The sequence below is a fragment of the Notechis scutatus genome, chromosome 3 (genome assembly GCF_049901735.1).
Source record: "Notechis scutatus isolate UNSWTSFEM ecotype Mainland chromosome 3, rNotScu1.2, whole genome shotgun sequence".
In the NCBI taxonomy this organism is placed as follows: domain Eukaryota; kingdom Metazoa; phylum Chordata; class Lepidosauria; order Squamata; family Elapidae; genus Notechis; species Notechis scutatus.
In genome coordinates, this window is record NC_142011.1 from 52,112,159 (window position 1) to 52,133,562 (window position 21,404).

General features: G+C 39.5%; 1 protein-coding gene across 2 annotated transcripts; it reads left to right on the plus strand.

The window, feature by feature from the left end:
• Nucleotides 1-4,350: 4,350 nt before the first annotated feature.
• Nucleotides 4,351-10,127, plus strand: SRSF3 (serine and arginine rich splicing factor 3). 2 transcript variants are annotated; one of them, XM_087959886.1, is made up of 6 exons: nt 4,351-4,520; nt 5,172-5,423; nt 6,047-6,181; nt 8,122-8,160; nt 9,092-9,178; nt 9,381-10,127. In XM_087959886.1, the coding sequence occupies exons 2-6, from the start codon at nt 5,218-5,220 to the stop codon at nt 9,406-9,408; spliced, it is 495 nt and encodes a 164-aa protein (XP_087816012.1). In that variant the 5' UTR covers nt 4,351-4,520; nt 5,172-5,217; the 3' UTR covers nt 9,409-10,127. The 2 variants fall into 2 exon arrangements, with proteins under 2 accessions (XP_087816012.1, XP_026533952.1); XM_026678167.2 differs by having other exon boundaries at nt 5,216-5,423.
• The last annotated feature ends 11,277 nt before the right edge of the window (nt 10,128-21,404 follow it).

Consider the following 21,404-nt stretch of genomic DNA (forward strand, 5'->3'; position numbering starts at 1 on the left):
CATCTTTGATGTGAAAATCCTTCAAAACTCCGAAGATAACTGCTATTTTTTTGGTCTTTTTTCTTGGCTAACATTATGCAATTCTTTCAACCTTTCCACAGCTATTAACTTTTTAGACCTTTCATTATCATTTTTCATGCTCTTGTTTCAGTTTAATAATATGCTTCTTAAATTAGACAAACCTTTTCCAGTGAAGTCACCTGTGTTTTTGATGTGTTACGCATCTCAGAGAGAGAAAGTAATATTTTGAGGCTGATAAAATATGTTTGGATTTTTAAGATTGTAACATGAGAATTCTCCAAAAAAAAAAAAAAAAAGACTGTCATGGGAGTTTGCTTATTTATAAAAGTACTGACATGGTTGAGCAGATGAAAGCATCTATTTACCAGACATCAGGAGAAATGAAAGCAGAAATAATATGAGGAAGAAGTCAATTATTTTAATTACAGATATCTAAATATAGTTACAGTGGTAAAGGACAACAATTACATAGTAAACCTTTAGATATTAAAAAAAATGAATCCAGAAGAGCAAAGACTATGGCAGGGAGGCCTCAAGATGTGAGTGGCCAAGCAAAGAAGGTTGTGATGATAGAGATAACGCTCATGGGATCCAGAATAGTAAAAAAAACCAAAAGGTAGCATAATATGATTAAAGTCCTCAATTTACAATCACAATTAGGACCACAGTTTCTCTTGCTAACCAAGCTGGTTGTTAAATGAGTCATGGGCAATTTTACCACATGGTTCACCACAATTGTTGAGCAACTCACTGCAGTTTTTAAGTGAATCACATAGTTGTTAAGTGAATCCAGTTTCTCCCACTAACTTTGCTTGTCAAAAGCTGGCTGGGAACGTTGCAAATGGTGATCATATGTCCCTGGGAGGCTGCAAGTATTGTAAATACATTCTGGTTGCTGTGAGGACCATTCATAAGTCACTTTTTTCTCAGTGTATTGTAACTTTGAACAGTCACTAAATGAATGATTGTAAGTCAAGGACTACCAGTAATAATAATTGTAAATTATTTAGACAACTGATACTAGTGGAGGTTAAACTGAAAGGATACCTCTACAAAAGAAAACTGCAGGAGAGAAGAATTTTATATGCAGAAAAATAAATTATTTACATTCCCAATTGATTAAGTAAGCAAGAAAGAAAATGGGATTATTAAAGAGTATGATAGGGTTGAATAACCTTGTGTTGAATACAATGAGATTTGAGAATACCACACTGCTAAAACAATTTGTATATCTTCTTGATAATTAGACATTGCTTCAAATTCAAATCATAAAAATACTATGAAACTACTGTGATGGAGATGATAACATATAATAAGGCAGCTATGTCCAAAGTGGAGCACCTATGTCCAAATTGTTGAACATAGGAAACAGTGAAAGCAAAAAATGAAACTATTATAATCGGAAAGGCAAACAGATTTACTTACCGTAACTCACCGCTAGATGGCAAAGTGCAACAAGTTCACATCTATGACACTAGGCCAAGGTCTATACTGTATTCTATATTTGAGCTATTCACTTGCATACGTATTCCACTCCATACTAAAGATCGGTGGGCAAGAGTATCCATTACTATGGTAGGTTGGACTGCAATAATAGAGAAAGATGCAAAAAACTATTTGCTTCCATCTACTGGTAATCCAGATTTTTACCCATCATTTCACTTTGCACCAAAAAATATTATCAATGCTGGCCTGGATGGGAAACCTCTCCAAAACTTTGTTGTCATGAGAAAATCAGCACTTGGAGAAAGGTGGAGCTCATAGGATACTATACCAGTATATACTACCTACAGTACAATGTATCTGCCTAGACCAGGAACCCAGACAAAATTGAAATCCCCAAAAGGCATAAAAATGAAAAACACATGCTCATGGGAAAACTGCAAATTGCCACCAATTTGGGTATGCTAAGACATTGCCCATATGCCAGCCAAATCTTACTTATATTGTGGAAGCCAGTTGATCCCAGGGTACTTCTCAGAAAACACCACATCTCCTCTGGGAATTCCAAAATGATTTACATCATTTTTTAATATTCCTTCAGAGGAATATTTATAACACTTCGCTGCAAACTATCATGTTAGAGCAAAATATACAAAAATATAAGACATCAGCTACATAAGTTCCTTGCTGGCTATTTACAAGTTACAAAACCTTTTTTGGAACAATAGTTAAAGTCAAAGAGCAACCAAAATAAATGTTTTTCAAACAGCAAAGGTAAAGTCTAGTGCTCAAGCTACAGAATCCCAAATGTCATAATTTATTTGTGCATTATTCTAAATAATAAATCATGATGAATAGCAATTCTAAATTGTTGCATTCACATGTTCAAAGGAAACTATAAGATGTATTATGATTCAAAAACATTTTATAATGTAATACATATGGCTTATTGTCAGCTCATCGATTTTAAGCTAAATGAGTGATAATTTAGCAACTTGCATAAATGTAGGTAATGACAATATAGGTAGTCCTCAACTTACAACCACAATTTGAATCCAAAATTTCTGTTGCTAAGCAAAACATTTGTTAAGTGAATTTTGCCCCATTTTACAATCTTTCTTCCCACAGTTGTTAAGTGAATCACTGTAGTTAATAACACGGTTGTTAAGTGAATCTGGCTTCCCCATTGACTTTGCTTGTCAGGTCGCAAGAGGTAATCACATGACCCTGAGACACTGTAACAGTTATAAATAGGAGTCAGTTCCCAAGCTTCTGAATTTTGATCACGTGACCACAAGGATGCGCAATGGTCATAAGTGTGAAGAATAGTCGTAAGTCATTTTTTTCAGTGGTGTTATAACTTTGAACAGTCACTAAATGAACTATCGTTAAGTCAAGGACTGTAAGGTCTTCCAGAGACTTGCTGTGGGATTTGGGAATTGTTGACAGGAGTTTGTATCTTGCCAAAAAAACCAAAGCAGTAAACCCCACTGACCTGTTGCATGTTTGGTCTTTAACAAATGCATCAGGCAAAAAGAGAAAGGACTGGGGTGGGGTTTTAAATCTGCATATCAACTATATTCAGATGTAGAAATATCTGGGCATTATCTCGATATTCAGATGTAGAAATATCTGGGCCTTCAACATTAAGTTGTGTACTGCAGGAAAAACTTTTGTTTTACAGAATCCAAGGCAGAGTTCACCATGGAAAAGGTAGAGATTGATGCAATAGTCCAAACCCTCAACTGCCTCAACTCCTCCTTATAAATTAGACTCTTCCCACTTTGTCACTTCTCCCTGTGTGTGGCCTTCTTCTTCACTGCACTTAGCATGAGGCTGGTTTCATTACAAATCATCAAAGCTCCATTTGGGAACATTTGTTGCTTCTTTTCTGCTAGAAGTCCGCTGGCACAAAAATAAATTATTAAGATTTTTAAATTATTATTTTAGCTCCTTTTCATGATAACCAGAACAAGACGATTCCACTGAAAATTGTACAAACACTTCACTTTAGTTGGGATTTTTGACCCTTGAAATTGTTTTCATATTCTGATAGAGCTCAAATACATTAAATCTCAATTTTTTTATCTTTTATTCAATTTCTATAGTCACCCTTCTCAGTCAATGACTCTAAGCAGCTTACAATTCAAAAAATATATTAAACCTATTAAAAACATTTTAAAATAAAAACAGTAAAACATCTAAATTACATAGGAGCAAGGTATTTGGCCAGTTAGCAACATAGCCAAGAATGGGAAATTATGTTTATATTTATAAAATTAAATCATTACTTTCCTTATTTAAAAGAAGTGTTCAATTGCAAGGTGTAATTTAAAAAAGGTATGTAGAATGAAGTCACTTTCATTCAGTATCCGAAACAGAGCTGCAACATTACAAGGTTTGGAAAGTCAAGTCTGAATAAATATCCCTTTTTCCCGCTCCCTTTTCTGCAACACCATGCGGTTTGTAGTTAAGATAGCATTACATAGTCCTGATAGTCAAAAACACGCAGCAACTGGGACATAACTATTCCCCAGAAAGAACGGAGTGCCAAAAAACAACCCTCTTCTTGAGCCTTTATGCATCGCAAGAATACGCTGAGCGCAAAACACGACCGATCCCAGGCCTCCATGACTCCACTGTAGGGCCCACCTATTCCTTCCTTTCCCTCCCTCGCCACTTCCCTGCGGTTTACAATAACGGTTGCTATGGCGAACCGGCTGGGCCCTCCGACCAGCACTCTCAGTCTGAGCTGGGCATCGGGAAGGGGGTAGGGCGCCGGAGAAAGTCAATCATCAGAGAGGTGTCTTGCTATTGGCGAATGTTTTGGTCACGTGCCGGTTGAGCAGGCGGTATATAAAAAGTCAGGGCGTGGAGGTACCATCCGCCATTTTGTCCAGTGGGGGAGAAGTAAAAGACCGCAGAATCGAGTCTTGGCGGGAAAGCCAGCGACTCCAACCGCGCTTACGGGGCTGCAGGACGAAGTAGAGGAGGCCAAGAAGAAAAAGACTGGCAGCCGCTCGCGGGAGTCTTTTACACTCCTGGCCAGGAAACCGGTGAGAGAAAGGGGTTGGGTCGGCGTAGAAGGCCTCGCGGTTGTATTAGCGGACAAAGAGCCGCCGCCATTTTGTGTGATCGGAATAGCGTCAAAGATACTGCGATCTAGGATTGATCACTTTACGTGGGAGAGGAGATGACTGATGGGCTGTTGTTGCTTTTTTAACTATACTCACACCCCAGGTGAAGGCGGCGGGGGGGATAGTCAAAGGGAGACGGAGATTGTGAGGAGCTTTCGTAGCTTAATCTTACGTTAAAAGCGGTTAAAAGCGCGCCGTTTTCTACGTACAATGTTTTTTCTTGCGGTCGAGCACGAGGTTTATTTAACTGTTGTGCTCGTTTGCCTACCTGATGAAAGGCTACCTGATGTGATAGTAGTTCGCACAGCAGCAATTGGGGGGGAAAACGTAGCAAAAACGGGAAAAGTCGCTGCTGATTGCCTTCCTGATTTTACATTGAGTTACTTAATTGCCTTCTCCAAATTCAGATCATTTTTGGATTTCAACTTACACCCAAAACATTTTTTTCGATAAATGTGAACAAGTATGATGAACTCGGAAGATGATTGTTCACAGTGGTTTTTTAAAACTTTAGCATTATCTATAATAATTCTCTGTGAGATTTATAAGATTCTCTCGTTTGGTAATCAGGAGGCGGATTACCTTCTATGAATGCCGTTTTGCATGAATTTCAGAGATGCATCGTGATTCGTGCCCACTGGATTGCAAGGTTTATGTAGGAAACCTTGGGAATAATGGCAACAAAACCGAATTGGAACGAGCTTTTGGCTACTACGGACCGTTGCGGAGCGTCTGGGTCGCTAGAAATCCCCCCGGTTTTGCTTTTGTTGAATTTGAAGATCCGCGGGATGCTGCAGATGCAGTGAGAGAACTAGATGGGAGGTAAACTTATTTATGATTTTCTTGGGAAACCTCCAAGTCAGCATTCTGATTTTAAAAAATGTTCCTTTAAAAGGATTTTAAGTAAAGGAATTTTTGCAGAAAGTTCTAAGCACTGATCAATGTATGAATTGTTAGCTTGGGAAGATTTCAATTTGAAAGTACCTGAAAGATATGTTATTTTTATGGTGACCAGATTTTAAAAATAGTGAAATGTTCTATCATTTGGTATTTCGATTTGGCATTTAAAATATTTCCTAAGCATTCTTAATGCTTAGGAATGACTCAATCCAACCGTATTGCTGGCAATTATGTTTGCATGTTAATTTCTTTAAATATTAAGCCTTTATACTGAAAACCCAAAAGTGAATACAAAATAACATTTTGGATTTTTGTACTTGTGGCATTCTTCAATAATTAAATAGCTTGTATGTGAGCAATAGGACAAAGTAAATAGGTTGGCTTGCAAGATTCTGTGTTCAGATTATTCTGCCACTGACTGTACTGATAGGAATTGTCTAAAATATTGGAAAACATTCCTGTCCCTTAGTGTAGGAAATTGTATGAGCAAATGTCCTTTAATTGTTGGACTTATATCTATTAATATTAATCATGATCTTTCCCAGAACATTGTGTGGATGTCGGGTTAGGGTGGAACTGTCCAATGGTGAAAAACGCAGTCGGAACCGTGGCCCACCTCCTTCATGGGGTAGACGACCTCGAGATGACTATCGCAGGAGAAGTCCTCCACCTCGCCGCAGGTATGCAGGATGAAATAACTTTATTAATGATGTTGGCAGTACTACCATTTTGGCAAAATAGACTTTTCAAAACCTGCACTGTCTATCAAACCACCAAATTCTAAAGCATTAAGCAACTGTTAGAAGGATACACTTTGTTGAGCACTGGCTTCTGTCCTTGTACCAATTGATAGTATCCTCTAACATATTCATCTAGTATATTCATCTAGTCACTTCCCTTTTTTGTCCCAGTACTTCAGCTTTTTTTTTTTTCTTCATTGTTGATAAACATTACATACAACAGCTTGGATTTTTTCACTCAGTTTGCTTTTCCTTTAGCACAAATGATGCTAAGCAGGCAACTGTTTTATGGATTCTGAAGCAATGAATAGTTACTGGGCTAAATTTCAACTAATAAAATCTGTTGAAATATTATTGCCTCATTTGAATTCTACAGTTATGAATTCCCCAAACAAAAGCAGATTGTTACTTGGTAATGCACCCTCTGACCTGGATAATTGATGAAGTGTTAAATACTCACTTCAGTACTTAAAACCTGATTTCTGCAAGGGCTGATCTCAACCTATTGCAGATGAATGGAGTCCATACAAAATAATGAAACCTGTTCCCTTTCACTGTAGAACACAATAGGAGTATTTGTTAGCTGCTAGATGGTTGTACTGATGGCTTGTTTTTCATTTTTTTATGCTTTTTGGTCCATCTATTAATAAAAATGAACCCGTTACAGAGTCACCATCATGTCTCTTCTCACCACCCTCTGAGTCTGCATTAGCCAGTCAACTAGCCCTTTCAGCGTCATGTGACCAGCGCGCCCCATTCAGCTTGGCTGGTGTCGTTTCACATGACCCAGGCATGGCCAGTCGTCAGGTTGCACCGCCCTTTGGTTCCCGAGCATGCTGTTTCTCTCAGCCTTCTCTCCAACCTTAACCAAATCGGCTGCAGCCACCTCGACCGCCCACACATTCCCGGCCAATCAGCTCAGCTGTTTATTTACCAAATGTCTTCACAACAACTACAGCAGCAGCCTTCGGCTAACAAAAAAGCAGGAAAAATCCACAACACCCCCTTCGCCAACCAACTAAATACAACGCAACACCTGGCAAAACCTTTTCAGCAAATTCTTCTTGGCAGTCAGTCCGGCAGCCTCACCTCACCATTTGTAGCTTGTTGAAACCAAAAACTAGTAAGTTTTTCCTGCTTATACAGTTTACTGCTGGTTAAAATAAGGAGTAAGCGGCTTATAAGTAATTATTTTTTCTCAATCAAAGGCTGGCTGTGCATAATTTCGTGGTAACATACATATGTTGCTTGAATAAAACTTTTAAGGGTGTTAAGGAATCTAATATAAATAACTAAGCTGCAGTATATTTGCATGTGAGTTGGGCAAACTTAATTGCTAACTGGTTTTCCTTGCAAAAAAACTGCTACCTCCTTTCACCTTTAAATTGTTTTACTAACTATTTCAGAACAATTACTTTATGGGATAAACTGGGCAAGCTAAGGTTCTTTAGACTAAACACTATGACCTTTTAAAAATTACATTCACAGATGCAGCTCTAATGAGTCATTGTCACTGTGCATTAGTCTTTCACTTGGTACTCTGCCTTGCATGGGTTCCAAAACACTAGTTATACCAATTTTGGAACTACTTATGGGACTTTGGTATAGTCTTTTAGGCAGTGGATTTTGTTGAGATGGAAGTGCTGCATTGGAGACAGGTTTGCTATGACATGGTATTAGTTAAAACAAACTCATGGCTGGAAACATGCTGATCACGCTGAGTCTTTTTAATGCCTGAATCTTTCCATTTTGCTGGACGATGGGTGCCATTTATCTTGGCACATTCACTGGGCCCAACAGTGACTTGACAAGTTGGGAATTACCTCACCTCAGTTGTGTTGAATTGATGAAAAGACTCACCTTTCTTTTTTTGATTGTAGATCTCCACGGAGGAGGAGTTTTTCCCGTAGTCGTAGCAGGTAAATTGTTGGTGCGGATCATGCATTGCCAAAGTATTTCACACATAGATGTAAAGAAACATTCCCTGTCATGAAAATGTTTTACAAATTGAGTTAGTCATGCAAACAGACTTACTTTATAGATCTGGGAATGGGAAGTGTAATGCACTAATGGTCCATACACTAGAGCAGTGTTTCTCAAGCATAACAATCTCAAGATATGTGGACTTAAAATCCCAGAACTACCCAGGCAGCTTGCTGGCTCTGGAATTCTGGGAGTTGAAATCTGCACACTTTGAAGGGGCCAAGTTGAGAAAAACTACAGAATGGCTGAACATAATTTACCTATAAAAATAGTTTTAAATGACCCTTTAAACTGACCTTTTCTAATTTTTCCAATTTGTTAAGAGGGAAAATTTAATTTTGAATTAGGTGGCTTCAGAATGAGATACCTTGTCAAAGATATAAATTGTTAAATCTTTGCTGAATAGTTTATTCATAGTTTATTCTGAAGTCATCCTTGACTTTTTCTGGTATTAAATATTCATATGAAATCTATTTGGGATTGCCAAGCATGAATCTGAAGCATTGATATATCACAGCTCTAAATCACTCTAGAAAACAATTTATATGTATACATCATGCCACAAGTGTTAATTGAAAATATTTAACACGTTTCTATTTGAGAATGATAAACACTTATCTTCTAGAACAAGTCCTCAACCCCTGGTCCGTGAACCGATACCAGGCCACAGCATGCCAGAAACTGGCCATGCAAACAAGCAAAGCCCCCTTTGCGGGATGCAGGCAATGTGCAAAACCACGCCCCCTCTGATCCATGGAAAAACCTCCATAGAATCTCCCTGATGTTCAAAAGATTGAGGGGGGGGGGGGGCTGTTCTAGAACCTGATTTTTGATGCAACTTGCTTTATGATACTATTTCCTTTACAGATCCCTTTCCAGAGATAGAAGGAGAGAGAGGTCACTCTCAAGGGAGAGAAATCATAAGCCTTCCCGTTCATTTTCCAGATCTCGTAGGTAAGAATATATCCACACATTCAAATACTTGAGTGATTAAAAATATGTTAAAATATGTGTTTTCTGTAAAAATCTCTTTGCCCATATAGAGGCCAAGTTGAATATTCATATGTAAACTAAACTTGCACAATATTTACATTATATTGAAATACAATTTGGGAGTCCATTTATCATTGACTAAATTTTTTGTGTATAATCTTAGCCGTTCCAGGTCAAATGACAGGAAATAGAACTTCAGGAAGAATGGTATACAGGAAGTCACATTTTGGTCTGAAGACAGTATGTACAGAACATTGTTTTGTTTAAGACCTCATAAAGCTTGGTGCATTTTAAAAATGTTTTAGCTGTCAAATTTTGTTTCTTTTGTAACAGGTGACATGTAACAGTTGTGAAAATGTATATGGTTTTGAGGAGGACATTCAAAGTGTAATAAACCTGTTCTACATTGTACCCTTAAGCATAAACTATGTTAATGTTAGCCAGTTTGCAGAGGTAAATAAATCCTCATGAAACCTATAGCAGCAAATGTTCATAGTCTGCTGGGTCATATTCTAGAATCTTCAAAAGCTAAACTCAAATTAACACATGAATTTGTAAATCATGATATTTGCTATAATTGTGAATGGACAATCTCTGCAGTATGAAATGTGGAAGCTTAATTGGCCAGAATAAACCAGTGGCAAACAAGAAGATTGAAAACTTGCAGTTAGCCTTTTTTCTAAATCTGAGTTCTGATTTATGCCAGAATTACCATTGTGCAAAATGTAAATTAAATATTAACACCTTTTTCTGTAGAGCACTACTGCTAAAACAGATTTGTAATGCAAATTAACTGTTGATTTGGATAAGTACATATATATAAGGGTACATTGTAGATAGAAATTTTCCTCATTGTGCATAAGTTGTCTTGTCACTGTAAACTCTTGAAGATTAAAGTTTTTGTTACAAATCGTTCTAAGAATTTAACTCGTATCTTGACAACCATTCGTGCAAAATAAAACATGTAAGTTGACTTAGATATAGCTTAATTAAAATCTGTTAATAGTTTGAAGGCACATTCAAACTTAACTTCCAAGCAAAACTCTAGTACTGTTTGGCTTAGCATGCTGTCTTCCATTCTTGTATTTGAATAATAAAAAATTCCAAGTTTTTAACATGAAAAGTTAGCTTGCAGTCCTGCAAGTAAAAATTAAACACAAAAAATATTTTTCTTTTACAGAGCTTTACAATTCCCCCAAAATATTGCATGTAATATTTATCCACATAAGCCTTTGATGGTTTGTGATTTGAATGCCAAAATATACATTGATTCTGTACCAAGATATTTATTGATCTCATGCATTTAAATCCATGCCAATAAACCTGTTTTAATTTCCTCATACGTTTTAAAAAAATAATTTAAAGATCCTAAATGTTTAATATTTTTTAAACAATGTCTTCAAAGGGGGTATCAAATAGGAACTTCATAAAATTTAATATACTCTGTCAAGTTATATCAGACATAAAGCATTCCATGCACAGCTCATCTTTTAGTAGCCCATTGTGGAAATAGCTGTTTAAACTATTAGTTCAGAACTAATAAACTCAAAATCATGTCATTTAAGAACATCTGATAAGAATAGATGTGATCTTGATTATTTTGTATGTAGTCTACTTTAAGCTTCTACAATAGAATGTCTAGTTAAAAGTAGGTAATGAGGTTATTGTTCATTTAAGAGTAACTGGCTGCTACCTAGCTGATGTTGGCTGATTTTTGGGGGGGACAAATACTTGGAGGCAAGCTAGAAATTCTAGGGTTTCAGGTTAGATACTGGCAGCCACCCTTTTGTGGTTACCAAGAACAATATGGTTGGTCCTTATAGTTATGTGAAAAAGAAGGTACACCCTGGGCTTTCTTTTTGTAAAATAAATGATGACATGGAGTAATATGTCAGGTTGTTCATCTGAGATAGTATTTACCGTATTTGCCGGCGTATAAGACGACTGGGCGTATAAGACGAGCCCCCAACATTTTCACTCAAAATATAGAGTTTGTTATATACTCGCCGTATAAGACGACCCCCCACTTGGAGGCATGTTTTTCAGGGCAAAAAGTCATCTCATACGCCGGCAAATACGGTAAGTTGTAACACTTGGGGTATTCTGGATATAATTCTTGATTGACACCCCGCCCCTTTCCCCAAACTTACAAAGCCACCAAAATGCTTTAGAGAGGCAGCTTCGCCTTTCTCAGGCTGGCACTCAATTTCTCTCCCTTTCTTTGTGACAGCCCCTGCGTGCGTGCCATCGGGACTCAAGGGTGGGGATGGACAGCTGCCATTCTCTCTCTCTCTCTCTCTCTCTCTCTCTGTGTGTGTGTGTGTGTGTGTGTGTGTGTGTGGTGTGGAGGGTAATTCCAGCTATCTCTGGCCTCCGCTCGGTTTTAAAGTGGCTTGGCCAGTTCCCAAGTCGCAGCCGCGCTGGCCGGGAGACGGGCGCCGGGTGGCAGCTCAGTGCCGGGAGGCGGATCTTCTCTTAAGCGGGGGAGGGAAGAGGGGACAAGAGGAGGGACGGGACGGGACAGGGGTGGGAGGAGGTCCTCACCTTCTTCCACCACCCACCGGACCCTTTTCTTCCCAAGGGGACCCTGGAAAGCAGCTCGGGAGCCGGGTGGCCCTGCCCAGCGGGGTCCCATCAGGAACTTCCCGAGGACACCCCCTCGCCCCAAGCACAGCCCTCCCGGTCTTTCAAAGAGGGAGGGAGAAGCGGGAGGAGCAAATTGCCGCCCGCTGCCCAGAAGGAGGGGCGCCACAGTCCACCCCACCACCTTCTCCCCCCACTCCCCAGGCCATTACGCGGCTCGGGGCTGGCTGGGCGAAGCGGCCCCACCAGAGACCCTCCTGCCCACCCCACCCCACCTCCAGATTGGCCTCGCAGCGCCCGAGCCGGGCGGAGGGGAGGGTGGGGTGGGAGGAGGAGGAAGAGAGACTCGGCTGGGCTTGAAGGGGCTTCGCAAGTTGCGGAGCTCCGCCCCGTCGCTCTTGCACCGAGTGACACGTATTTACCGGCGTATAAGACGACCCCCCACTTGGAGGCATGTTTTTCAGGGCAAAAAGTCGCCTTATACGCCGGCAAATACGGTACCTGCTTTTAAAAACTAAGGACCAGATGATTTTTACTATGTCCTGATACGTAAAACTATAGAATTCAAAGGAGGGCATACTTTCTTTTTCACAGGACTGCGTAAGTCAATAGGAGTTGGAAGTCAACTCACCGAACATGTAGAGTCATGTGATGAAGTAGCCGAAACTCAATGCTGTAATTTTTTTTATAAACTGGATTCCAATTTAATAATTTTTATAATTATTTAAGGAGTAGTATGTATTTAAGGAGTAATAACTAAGAAATTTCTTATCTTATTCTTTTGAATATCTTAGTTAAATTTGACCTAAGTTTGCAAATCTCCCCTAAACATAAAGTTCTGAAATTTGTGTAGGGGGTATACTACAGAGCCTCACTGTGAAAGAATTGTGTAGTAAATCCTGGTAATTCTAGGTACATGTTTAGTAGATCCAAGAAAAAAATGGGTATATTCTTGGGATAGCTATAGAATTTTATTTGGTCTAAGCAAGGTAGTAACAATTGTTTATTTGGTTGTTCTTGTCCTAATTAGTATTGTGATCTGGGAAAGGATCTCATCCTTTATAGTACTAGAACTCTCTTCTGTGAACCCTCTATAATATGTGATAGCGAGCTGGTGGATTTTTAATTGCTAAATTAAATTTCCTTTAATAGGAAAAATAATATAAAGTAATTAATTTTTTAAGAAGTTTGCACTTTGAGATTATATAGTGGGTTGCATATATATTTATCATGCACCACTTGGATAAGGAATGTGATACAGTTCTAAAAGTTTCTTCAGTTAAAATAGACTGATAGTGTAGCTGATTGCTGCAGTTTAATACTCTAAAAGTGCTGTAATGCAGTATATTTTGTATATTTGAATTCTGACTCAGAAAATTACATCTAACCGATGTTACTGTAATCAAAGCTTGTAATTTTCTTTTGATTTTACTTGTAACAAATGTAAATAAATTAAAATTGTTATGCTAGTCACAGCTTGAGATACTGATACTAACCTCAGTGACCATTGAGCAGAATCAGTTGGTGACTTTGCAGTTGCCAGTTTCAGCTGGGAAGTAGAGATTGTACTCTTCAGTACTTAATAATGGAGATACATAATTGTATTTTTACTTCTCCTGAGAAGATAAATCAGCTTGTAGTTTGCGGGTAAGTCATTAGAAAATAACTCTTCCAGTGAAATCATTAAATATATACTTAATTGAACCAGTACTGTCATTATTCAGGTCAATTTATACTTGGCCTGAGTTGAAAGAAATTTTTGCTCACTGAAAAATATCTTAAATTTTAGTTAAAAATAAAAGTTTAAAGAAAAGGGAAGAAAACCAATAAATGCGGTCTACAATAAAATATTTTACATTTGTACTCTCCACACAAATACTGTATAATCCTGCGAATCCTCTATAAATAATATTCAGTAAAAAAGAATAGTAACTGACAAGATTTTGGAAAATGACTTACATTTTATGTAGAGAGACTATGAAGCACCTAGACCCTCTAGGTTAGGGGTGTCAAACTGTTAAATTGAGGACAGCATCAGGGTTGTGTTTGACCTGGGGAGGACGGGGGGCAGCTGGACGTCACTCGTGTCTGGGCACCTGTGGTGACCCGAGGGCTCTGCCAGCGAAAACTGGCTCAGGAGCTCAGTTTTCGGCTGTGACAGCTTCCTGCAACCCTCTGCCAGTGAAAACAGAGCTTGGGAGGCCAGCTTACATAATCTGTTGTTAGCAACAGTCTTTCGCGCTACAGAGTACAATTAATGTAGTTCTCTACATCAGGGGTCCTCAACCACCGGACCGGTACCGGTCCGTGGAGCACTCTGTACCGGGCCGCAAATAAAAAAAAATGGCTTTCTTCGCCTTCAGTGAATGCTGCTGGGATCGGGGATCAAGGACACAAATGAGAGAAGGGGAGGGAGGAAGCAACCAAAGCCTGTCCTGCTCTCTGGCTCAGCGGCTTCGGTTTCCTCCCGCCTCGATCCTCTCTCAGTCGCTCTCTTGCTCCTCCACCAGCCCAGGAAGAAACTGCTTCAAAGAAGCCGGGGGGGTGGTGGCTTTTCCTGTCACCGCAGCACCTCCGAAGCGCCCGTTCACCCCCACCCCGCCCGCCCGCGGTTCAATCCACAGTGCTCTGTTCTGCCTGCCTGCCTGCCTTCTTCATTTCTGGTGAGAATAATAACTATTCGCCTCTTTTTATCAGCCGAAGCTGCTCCGAAACGAAGAAGGCAGGCAGAACGGAGCACTGTGGATTGAACCGCGGGCGGGTGGGCGGGGTTGGGGTGAACGGGCACTTTGGAGGTGCGGCGACAGGAAAGCCACTCCCCCGGCTTCTTTGAAGCAGTTTCTTCCTGGGCTGGTGGAGCAGCGAGAGAGCGACAGAGAGGAACGAGGCAGACACCTGAGGGAGGGAGGGAGACACCTGAGGGATGATGGGGCTGAGGGAGGCAGGGCCGAGGCGCTCCCTGAACTTGGTGGTTTGCTGGCAGACGTTTTATTACCCGACTAGGTAACAACGTCAGGTAATGAAACGTCTGCAAGCAAACCACCAAACTCGGATTCTCTCTCCCCCCCTCCCCTCCCCTGGTCCTTGAAAAAGTGTTTGTGCTTGAAACTGGTCCCTGGTACAAAAAAGGTTGGGGACCACTGCTCTACATGGTTTAAGATGCTTAATTATTATTTCCTAGGTCTGTATGAAATAGAAAATGTTTTTGTTTCAGATGTGAACATTACAATTCAGATGTTTTGTCAATCCATTTTGAACAGTCACCTTAATTTTTGAAAACGCAAGTTTTCAGATGTTATGGCCATGGTATTCTATTCAAGGAAAGGGGTAATTCTTTGCTGCCGTTTTGTAACCATCTATATTTCTTCAGCCCAAATCCACAAAATCTTAGCTTTTGCACGTATAAGAGCAAACATTTTCACTTGAGGTATAGGCATTCTAGTGAAATGTGAGGAGGCCTAGGCTATACCTGATCTTGTGCATGAGAGAACACTTCCAATAAATCCTGTCCTCTAGAGCAGAAAATACTACATTACAGTCAGATTATATTTATGTATATATAATGAATTACATTTATGTTGTCAAAACACAGTGCACAAGAGTATTGTACACAATCCATACAGAACCATCTTTGCATTTTTAAAATACATTCTGCAGTTTCTATAAAGTGAAAAAAGGAGAAAGAATGAGCAACACCTATGTTCAAACTAAAGCCAATCAACCCATTGCCTTATTTTTTGCTTTCAAATGCAGTCAGTCAGAAACTCAGATGAAAGCTGACAACCCAAAAAGCCATCAGCGCAGAAATTGGGGGCGGGGAGGGAACATGGTAATATCTTGCTGAATTTAGTTATGTACCCACACTTTCATCTTGTCAATTGGGAGTTTTGAGGATGCCTTTGAAGTTGAAGAAACTGCACTTAGAGGCATTCTGAATCTCAACATCAGTGAACCATGTAGATCTCATCCAATATGCATTCAGGTGATATGAACCAGAGACACATCCGTCTGACCTCTTGCCTTTTCTGATGACTTAATAACAGATTAAGAATTTGACAAAGTGAGTTGATAGAGTAGTCAGGACACTGAGATAAGGACATAGACCTCAGTCTTCACTGCTTGTTTTGAGAAGTCCAGCAAAGGGACACTTATTTTGACATCAAATCCATTTTTAGATGTGAATTATGATTTTGCCATTCCTCTTAGCCAAGAGAACTTTGCCTTGCACCCCTTAGTTGGTGACAAAGAAGTATATAGCTGGATAACTGCTGGATTTGGTGAGACTTTTACATCAGTTGCACAAAACAAGCAGGTTCAATTTTTCTTTTTTCTCTGGAAAGCTTATGTCTGGCAATAGATCACTGGATTAGTGATCTATTAGTGTTCTTGGGCTTGCCAGGCAGAATCCCAGGCTCCAAATTCCTTGTTTTAGCTGCACCTAAATCTGATCTTCAACTAGGTTGAGCAACCAAAAGCTTTTGGGAACAGGGAGGATTGCTTCCTTCACCCTTGGATCACAAACTGACAAATGCTAATAGTCAAAAGAGTTTTGGACATTGCAGGACTGCAGTTTGATTGGGTTGCCCATGCCATGTCCTCAGAATCAAAAGTTCTTTAAGCATTTTGAAAAAAATTGGTTATTTCTGCACTTGAGATTCATTGCAAAGAAACTGAAGTGCATGCATGCCCAATCTATCATCTGAAGGGTGCCATATTTTATATTTGATGCCTTGGACCATTCTGCCACTTGCCACCTGTTGCAACCAGCATGTAAATATATTGCTTTGCCTAACAGCAGAAACCTTACTATTAATCAACAAAACAGGCACCCAGTACTGCTAGAGGTGGAAAGGAGACCCCAATTATGTTTAAACAGGAAATTTGTGAGATCGAAAGATGCCCCATATCCTTCTATCTGTAGGGGTTGTAGGCCAAAGGCATGAGTCTTTAAAGGGCAAGTGCTTCCATCAGATTCTGTCCTTGGCATATCCACTTGATAGTAGATGGTGTGATGGGATGTCTGAAGTGGATCTATGACAATCCGCTATGGCCAGTTCACCGCAGCCAACTCAACCACTGCCAACTCGCAAGTCAGCATGGGACAACTCGTCACAGGACATGAGTTGCAAAATTAAAATATTTTTAAGATTATTTTAAATAATTGAATTGTTGAATTGTCCCACAGCGAGTTGGCCATGGTGAGTTGTCCCGCAGTGAGTTGGCTGTGGCGAGTTGTTCCATTCCGGTCTAAAGCACCATTACCACCACATGCTAGGGATTCAGGAGAGGGCAGCTGTTTTGTCTGACTTCTCAGCACTTGGGCTGCTGAGGAAAGTGGAGGCACATCTACGATTGTCATCTGTGCTTGTGTGATGTGTACAATTGCTTCAGCAACAGGTTCTTCCTGAGCATCGCCCACCATGGTGCCCTCAAAGAACTCTTATGACATTGGGTTCAGCTGAAGCCGCCCTACAGTGTGTCTCTGCAGACAAGCAAATGCTGGCTCTGACTTCCCTTTGCCCTAATTTCTCTGAGCAGTGGGTACTATAGTGAGTTTGGGGTGGGTGAAGAGGATACCTGGCTAATCCCTGGCTAGTCTAAAATTGGCATGATGGTGGACTTTAAAAAATTTTTTTAAAGCAAGTTTCAGGACAGAAAAAGAAAATCCTCATGCATGTATTCAGAAAGCAGTACTGTAATGCGATCAGCCTCCATCAGGTTGGAAAAATTAGTTCCCATTCGTATAACAGCTGGCTTATTTGGATTAGATGTTTTGGGGGTGACAGAAATGTTCTGTTAAATTCAAATGGTCTGATCTGAAAAGTGACGAAATGGAAAATCCCTTTAACCATCACGCATTCCACCACATTGAATAAAAATTGAAATGATAACAACAGCAGCAGTTAAAATGGAATTGGGGTTGTGAAGATTGCAATCAGTTTGCCAGGTAATCACTAATCACTACAAGTCCAGGAACACCACCAGTCCTGCTCTGAGCCCAGCGGCCTTGCAACAAATTCCCTTAGCAAGTCTTTTTCCAGACCCAGAATGGCTTCCTCTGTGCCTGGTGTTTATTAAATGACTGCAGTTTTATTTCTTTTATTTCTTTAAAACATTCGTGTAGCTGCCAATCTTAAACCAAACTCTGGGTGGCTTACAACTAAAAATAAAACCACACAATATATACACAATAAAAACCAAAACTAATAAAACCAATAACTAAAAAAATCTTGGTACCACAACCACACTCTAATACAACATACACATTCTCTCCCACTCGGAACTCACCCCATCCCACTTCTTGGAGGAGGTGGGGGTGGAAGCCAACTCTTTCCTGCCTTCTGGTCACTTGAAAGCATGGGGATCTGTCAGATCTCGGGGGAGGGTATTCTATAAGGCAAGGGCTACGATGGAAATATCACAAAAGTCATCTGCCACCCAGATTAAACAGCAGTATGGACCCAACCCTGTTCCACTGGTCCAGAAGGAGAATGCAAAAGAAGTATTTCAACTGCAACAATCAACACACCATCTAGGATAGAATCTATTTTTCAATCCATATTGAAAACAGCCTCCCTTTGGTCCGTGTCTGGAACAAAACATCTAAAATACACATGTTTTAGTTCAGGCGCAGACCACCCAAATCAGGTGCTCCCTGCCTAGAACAGTTCAGACACAGAGCATTTTGCATATTTCTTCCATCTCCCAATTGTTTTAATTTCAGTTTCTCCAACCTGGCTCAATCTCAAGCAAATCCAGTGTGGTAAGGCAGGAATAAAATATTCTGAATATCTGGGAAGACTGATAAGACTGACTTAAAGTTCACTTTTTCTGTGAAAAATCAGTTTCTGCTTAAAGTTTAGCATCTCTTCCTTAGTTTTATTTTAGATTTGGGAACATTGATTATGCAACTGTGACCTGCATTGCTTTTAAGCAACTTCTGGTGGTCTAAGGGCAATTCTGGCGTCTGGTATGCCAAGGGCTGCACTCCAAGAATAAGTGGATGCAGAATCCATTTGAGGAGAGTTTGGGGGGTCCTAAAGTATGAAATGGGCAGATAAAGCTCACTCAGAGCTTTAGACTCTGCCTCCTACCTCCATTCCTGCAAAAAAAGATGAAATCTGAGGGCTACAAAAGGAATACTGGCAGACCACATGCCCACCTACCACAATACTTTTTGCACCTGGCTCTGCTCAGTGTGTAATCCTGGCCTATGTTTTCCAACAGACACATTTAAGTAGTCATACAATTTAATGAGAGCCTAGCAGTGTGTGTTGGCGCAATTCATGATTTCCTTACGATCTTCAAAACATAAGTCTAGTGGTTGGCAGACTTTTAGTTGCCAGAAGCTGGGAAGCATAGGACGAAGCCTTTGTAACTGAATTTCAGATGAGAAAGAACCTGTTCTGGCTGCAGGATTTAGGGAATGCATGTATTGGAGAGAGCAAAACTGACTGAGTCGGTCAGCATCTGTAGTAATTGGTTGGGTACCAGTTGCACTGTATTTCTTCAGTGAGATCCGTGAAAGTTCCAGCAAACACACAGGAATGGAAATGGGAGTCTTGCCCAATACTGCATCTTGTTAGGAAAGATACAGCAGGAGACATGCCAACCAAATTGCAGTATATTTTTGAATCTCCCAGGAGTCACCATCACTAGTAGATGAGAGCTATAGGTTCCTAAATAATGTATGTTCTCAACTGAATACCTTTTACTCAAGTAAAGAAAAAAATGCAGAACATATTGACACTGAAATCTTAACATCTTCTGTTTTCATCGGATGCTGATAAAATTGAAGCAGATGACTCAAGTAACAGAATATATAAGCATTTGCACATTCCTTCATTTAACATACTTTTCACAAAACCTAAAGATTATTCCATTATACTGGATTATTCAAGCTATGTTTATCAAAAGATACTGAACTCAGTGAGTGTACAGAAGCTGATGCAATTTACAAGTCCCCATTCTGAACTCTATTATAACTATAGCTTTGACTTACTGATACTGAAAGTTTATTAGCTAAAATTATACACATCCATACATATTCATGTATTCTTTTTGGAATAAGAAACATTATGCAAAGTCCAAAAAAGGTGGTGAGCAAAATAATTGAAAGGCAGGATACTAAGAAAAAAAATATAAACCTAAAATATAAATATAAAAATATAAATATAAACACTCCATTCACTTTACCTCTGTCTTTCTATCCTTCCAACCAACTGTGTTCCCATCAGATCCAGATACCAATGTGTAGATTATTTGTCATCTTTTTTTTGTAAACAACTCCATCCTTATTTACTGATCATATTGTAATGTGCTCTGTACTGAGTTGCTTTATCTCGAATCCACAAATTTCAATCAGCAAAGAATTCAGCCACCAGGGTATTCTCTGGCAAATTCAAAGGGGCAACAGTGCTAAAAGCTTGCATTGGCTACCAATCCTTTTCCAGGGAAAATGCAATGTACTAGTTCTCTAAAATCCTACACAGTTTGGGTCCCTGTTAGCTGAAATAATTATGTTGCTGTGGAATCTACTGAGCATTGAGGTCATTGGTGAGAATTTGGCTGCAGTTGCTGAAACTCAACTGGTGATGAAGCAGGATGAAGCCTGCTTTATATGGTCCTGCTGGCTGGAATACACTTCCTCTTTCTTGTTTTTATTGTAACCTACTGTCAACTTATAACAGCTGGTGAAATAAATAAAGCCTTTTCTGTCATTTAACTTTCCCTGCGTCAAAATTGCCATGTCATAGCGCTGCAATACTCATTGAGAAGCTGCAAGTGCCAGAATTTTTCTTTCTTTTCAGTTCTAAGAAGTTTTTTTTTTAGAGATATAAAGATATTAGAAAGGCCTAATGGAACTGGCCAAAATTCTATTCAAACATGCTCTATTGCATTTGTATGTCATTTCACAGAAGGATAGGATCTCAGGTCTGCTAGTTTTGATGGGTGATGAATCCAAGGCAAAATGAGAACTAAAACCATAAGTACAGAAGGGATCTATGCCTATTAGCTGCCAACCAGATTGGTTGGTAATTTTGAGAGTGGTACAGTAGTCCAGAAAGTCCCATGCTTTAGTCATTTGATAAATTTTTCAGATAGTAGTACAATATTCCTTATTTTGGGGGAGGGTGATTTTTATTTTAAAAAAATTGAAGCCCCTCAACATCTCAATGTCCACAAAATGGATGAGCTTAATTACTGTATTTAACATAACCAAGTAAAGAGGCAATAAAACAACAGAACCAACTATATTAAAGTGTGAATCAGGCCGATTCTACATTATTTCTTCCATTTACAGATATAGAACAATAATTTTAGAGGAAAAAAATAATAAAAACTTACAATAACATGGTTGCATAAGTGTGCACGTCCTTTTATAAGTAGGAATGTGGCTGCATTTAGAATTAACCAATAAGCATTCAAACATTTTAAATATTAGTTAGTATACACCTGCCACCAATTAAAGTGACTGATCAAGCCAATATATGGTTAAGCTGTTGTAGGATGTTTCTGACATTTATTTAGTTGCTCTTAATGCAAAATTCATGGTCCACCAAGAGCCTACAAAGCATCAAAGGGATCTTATTGGTGGAAGATA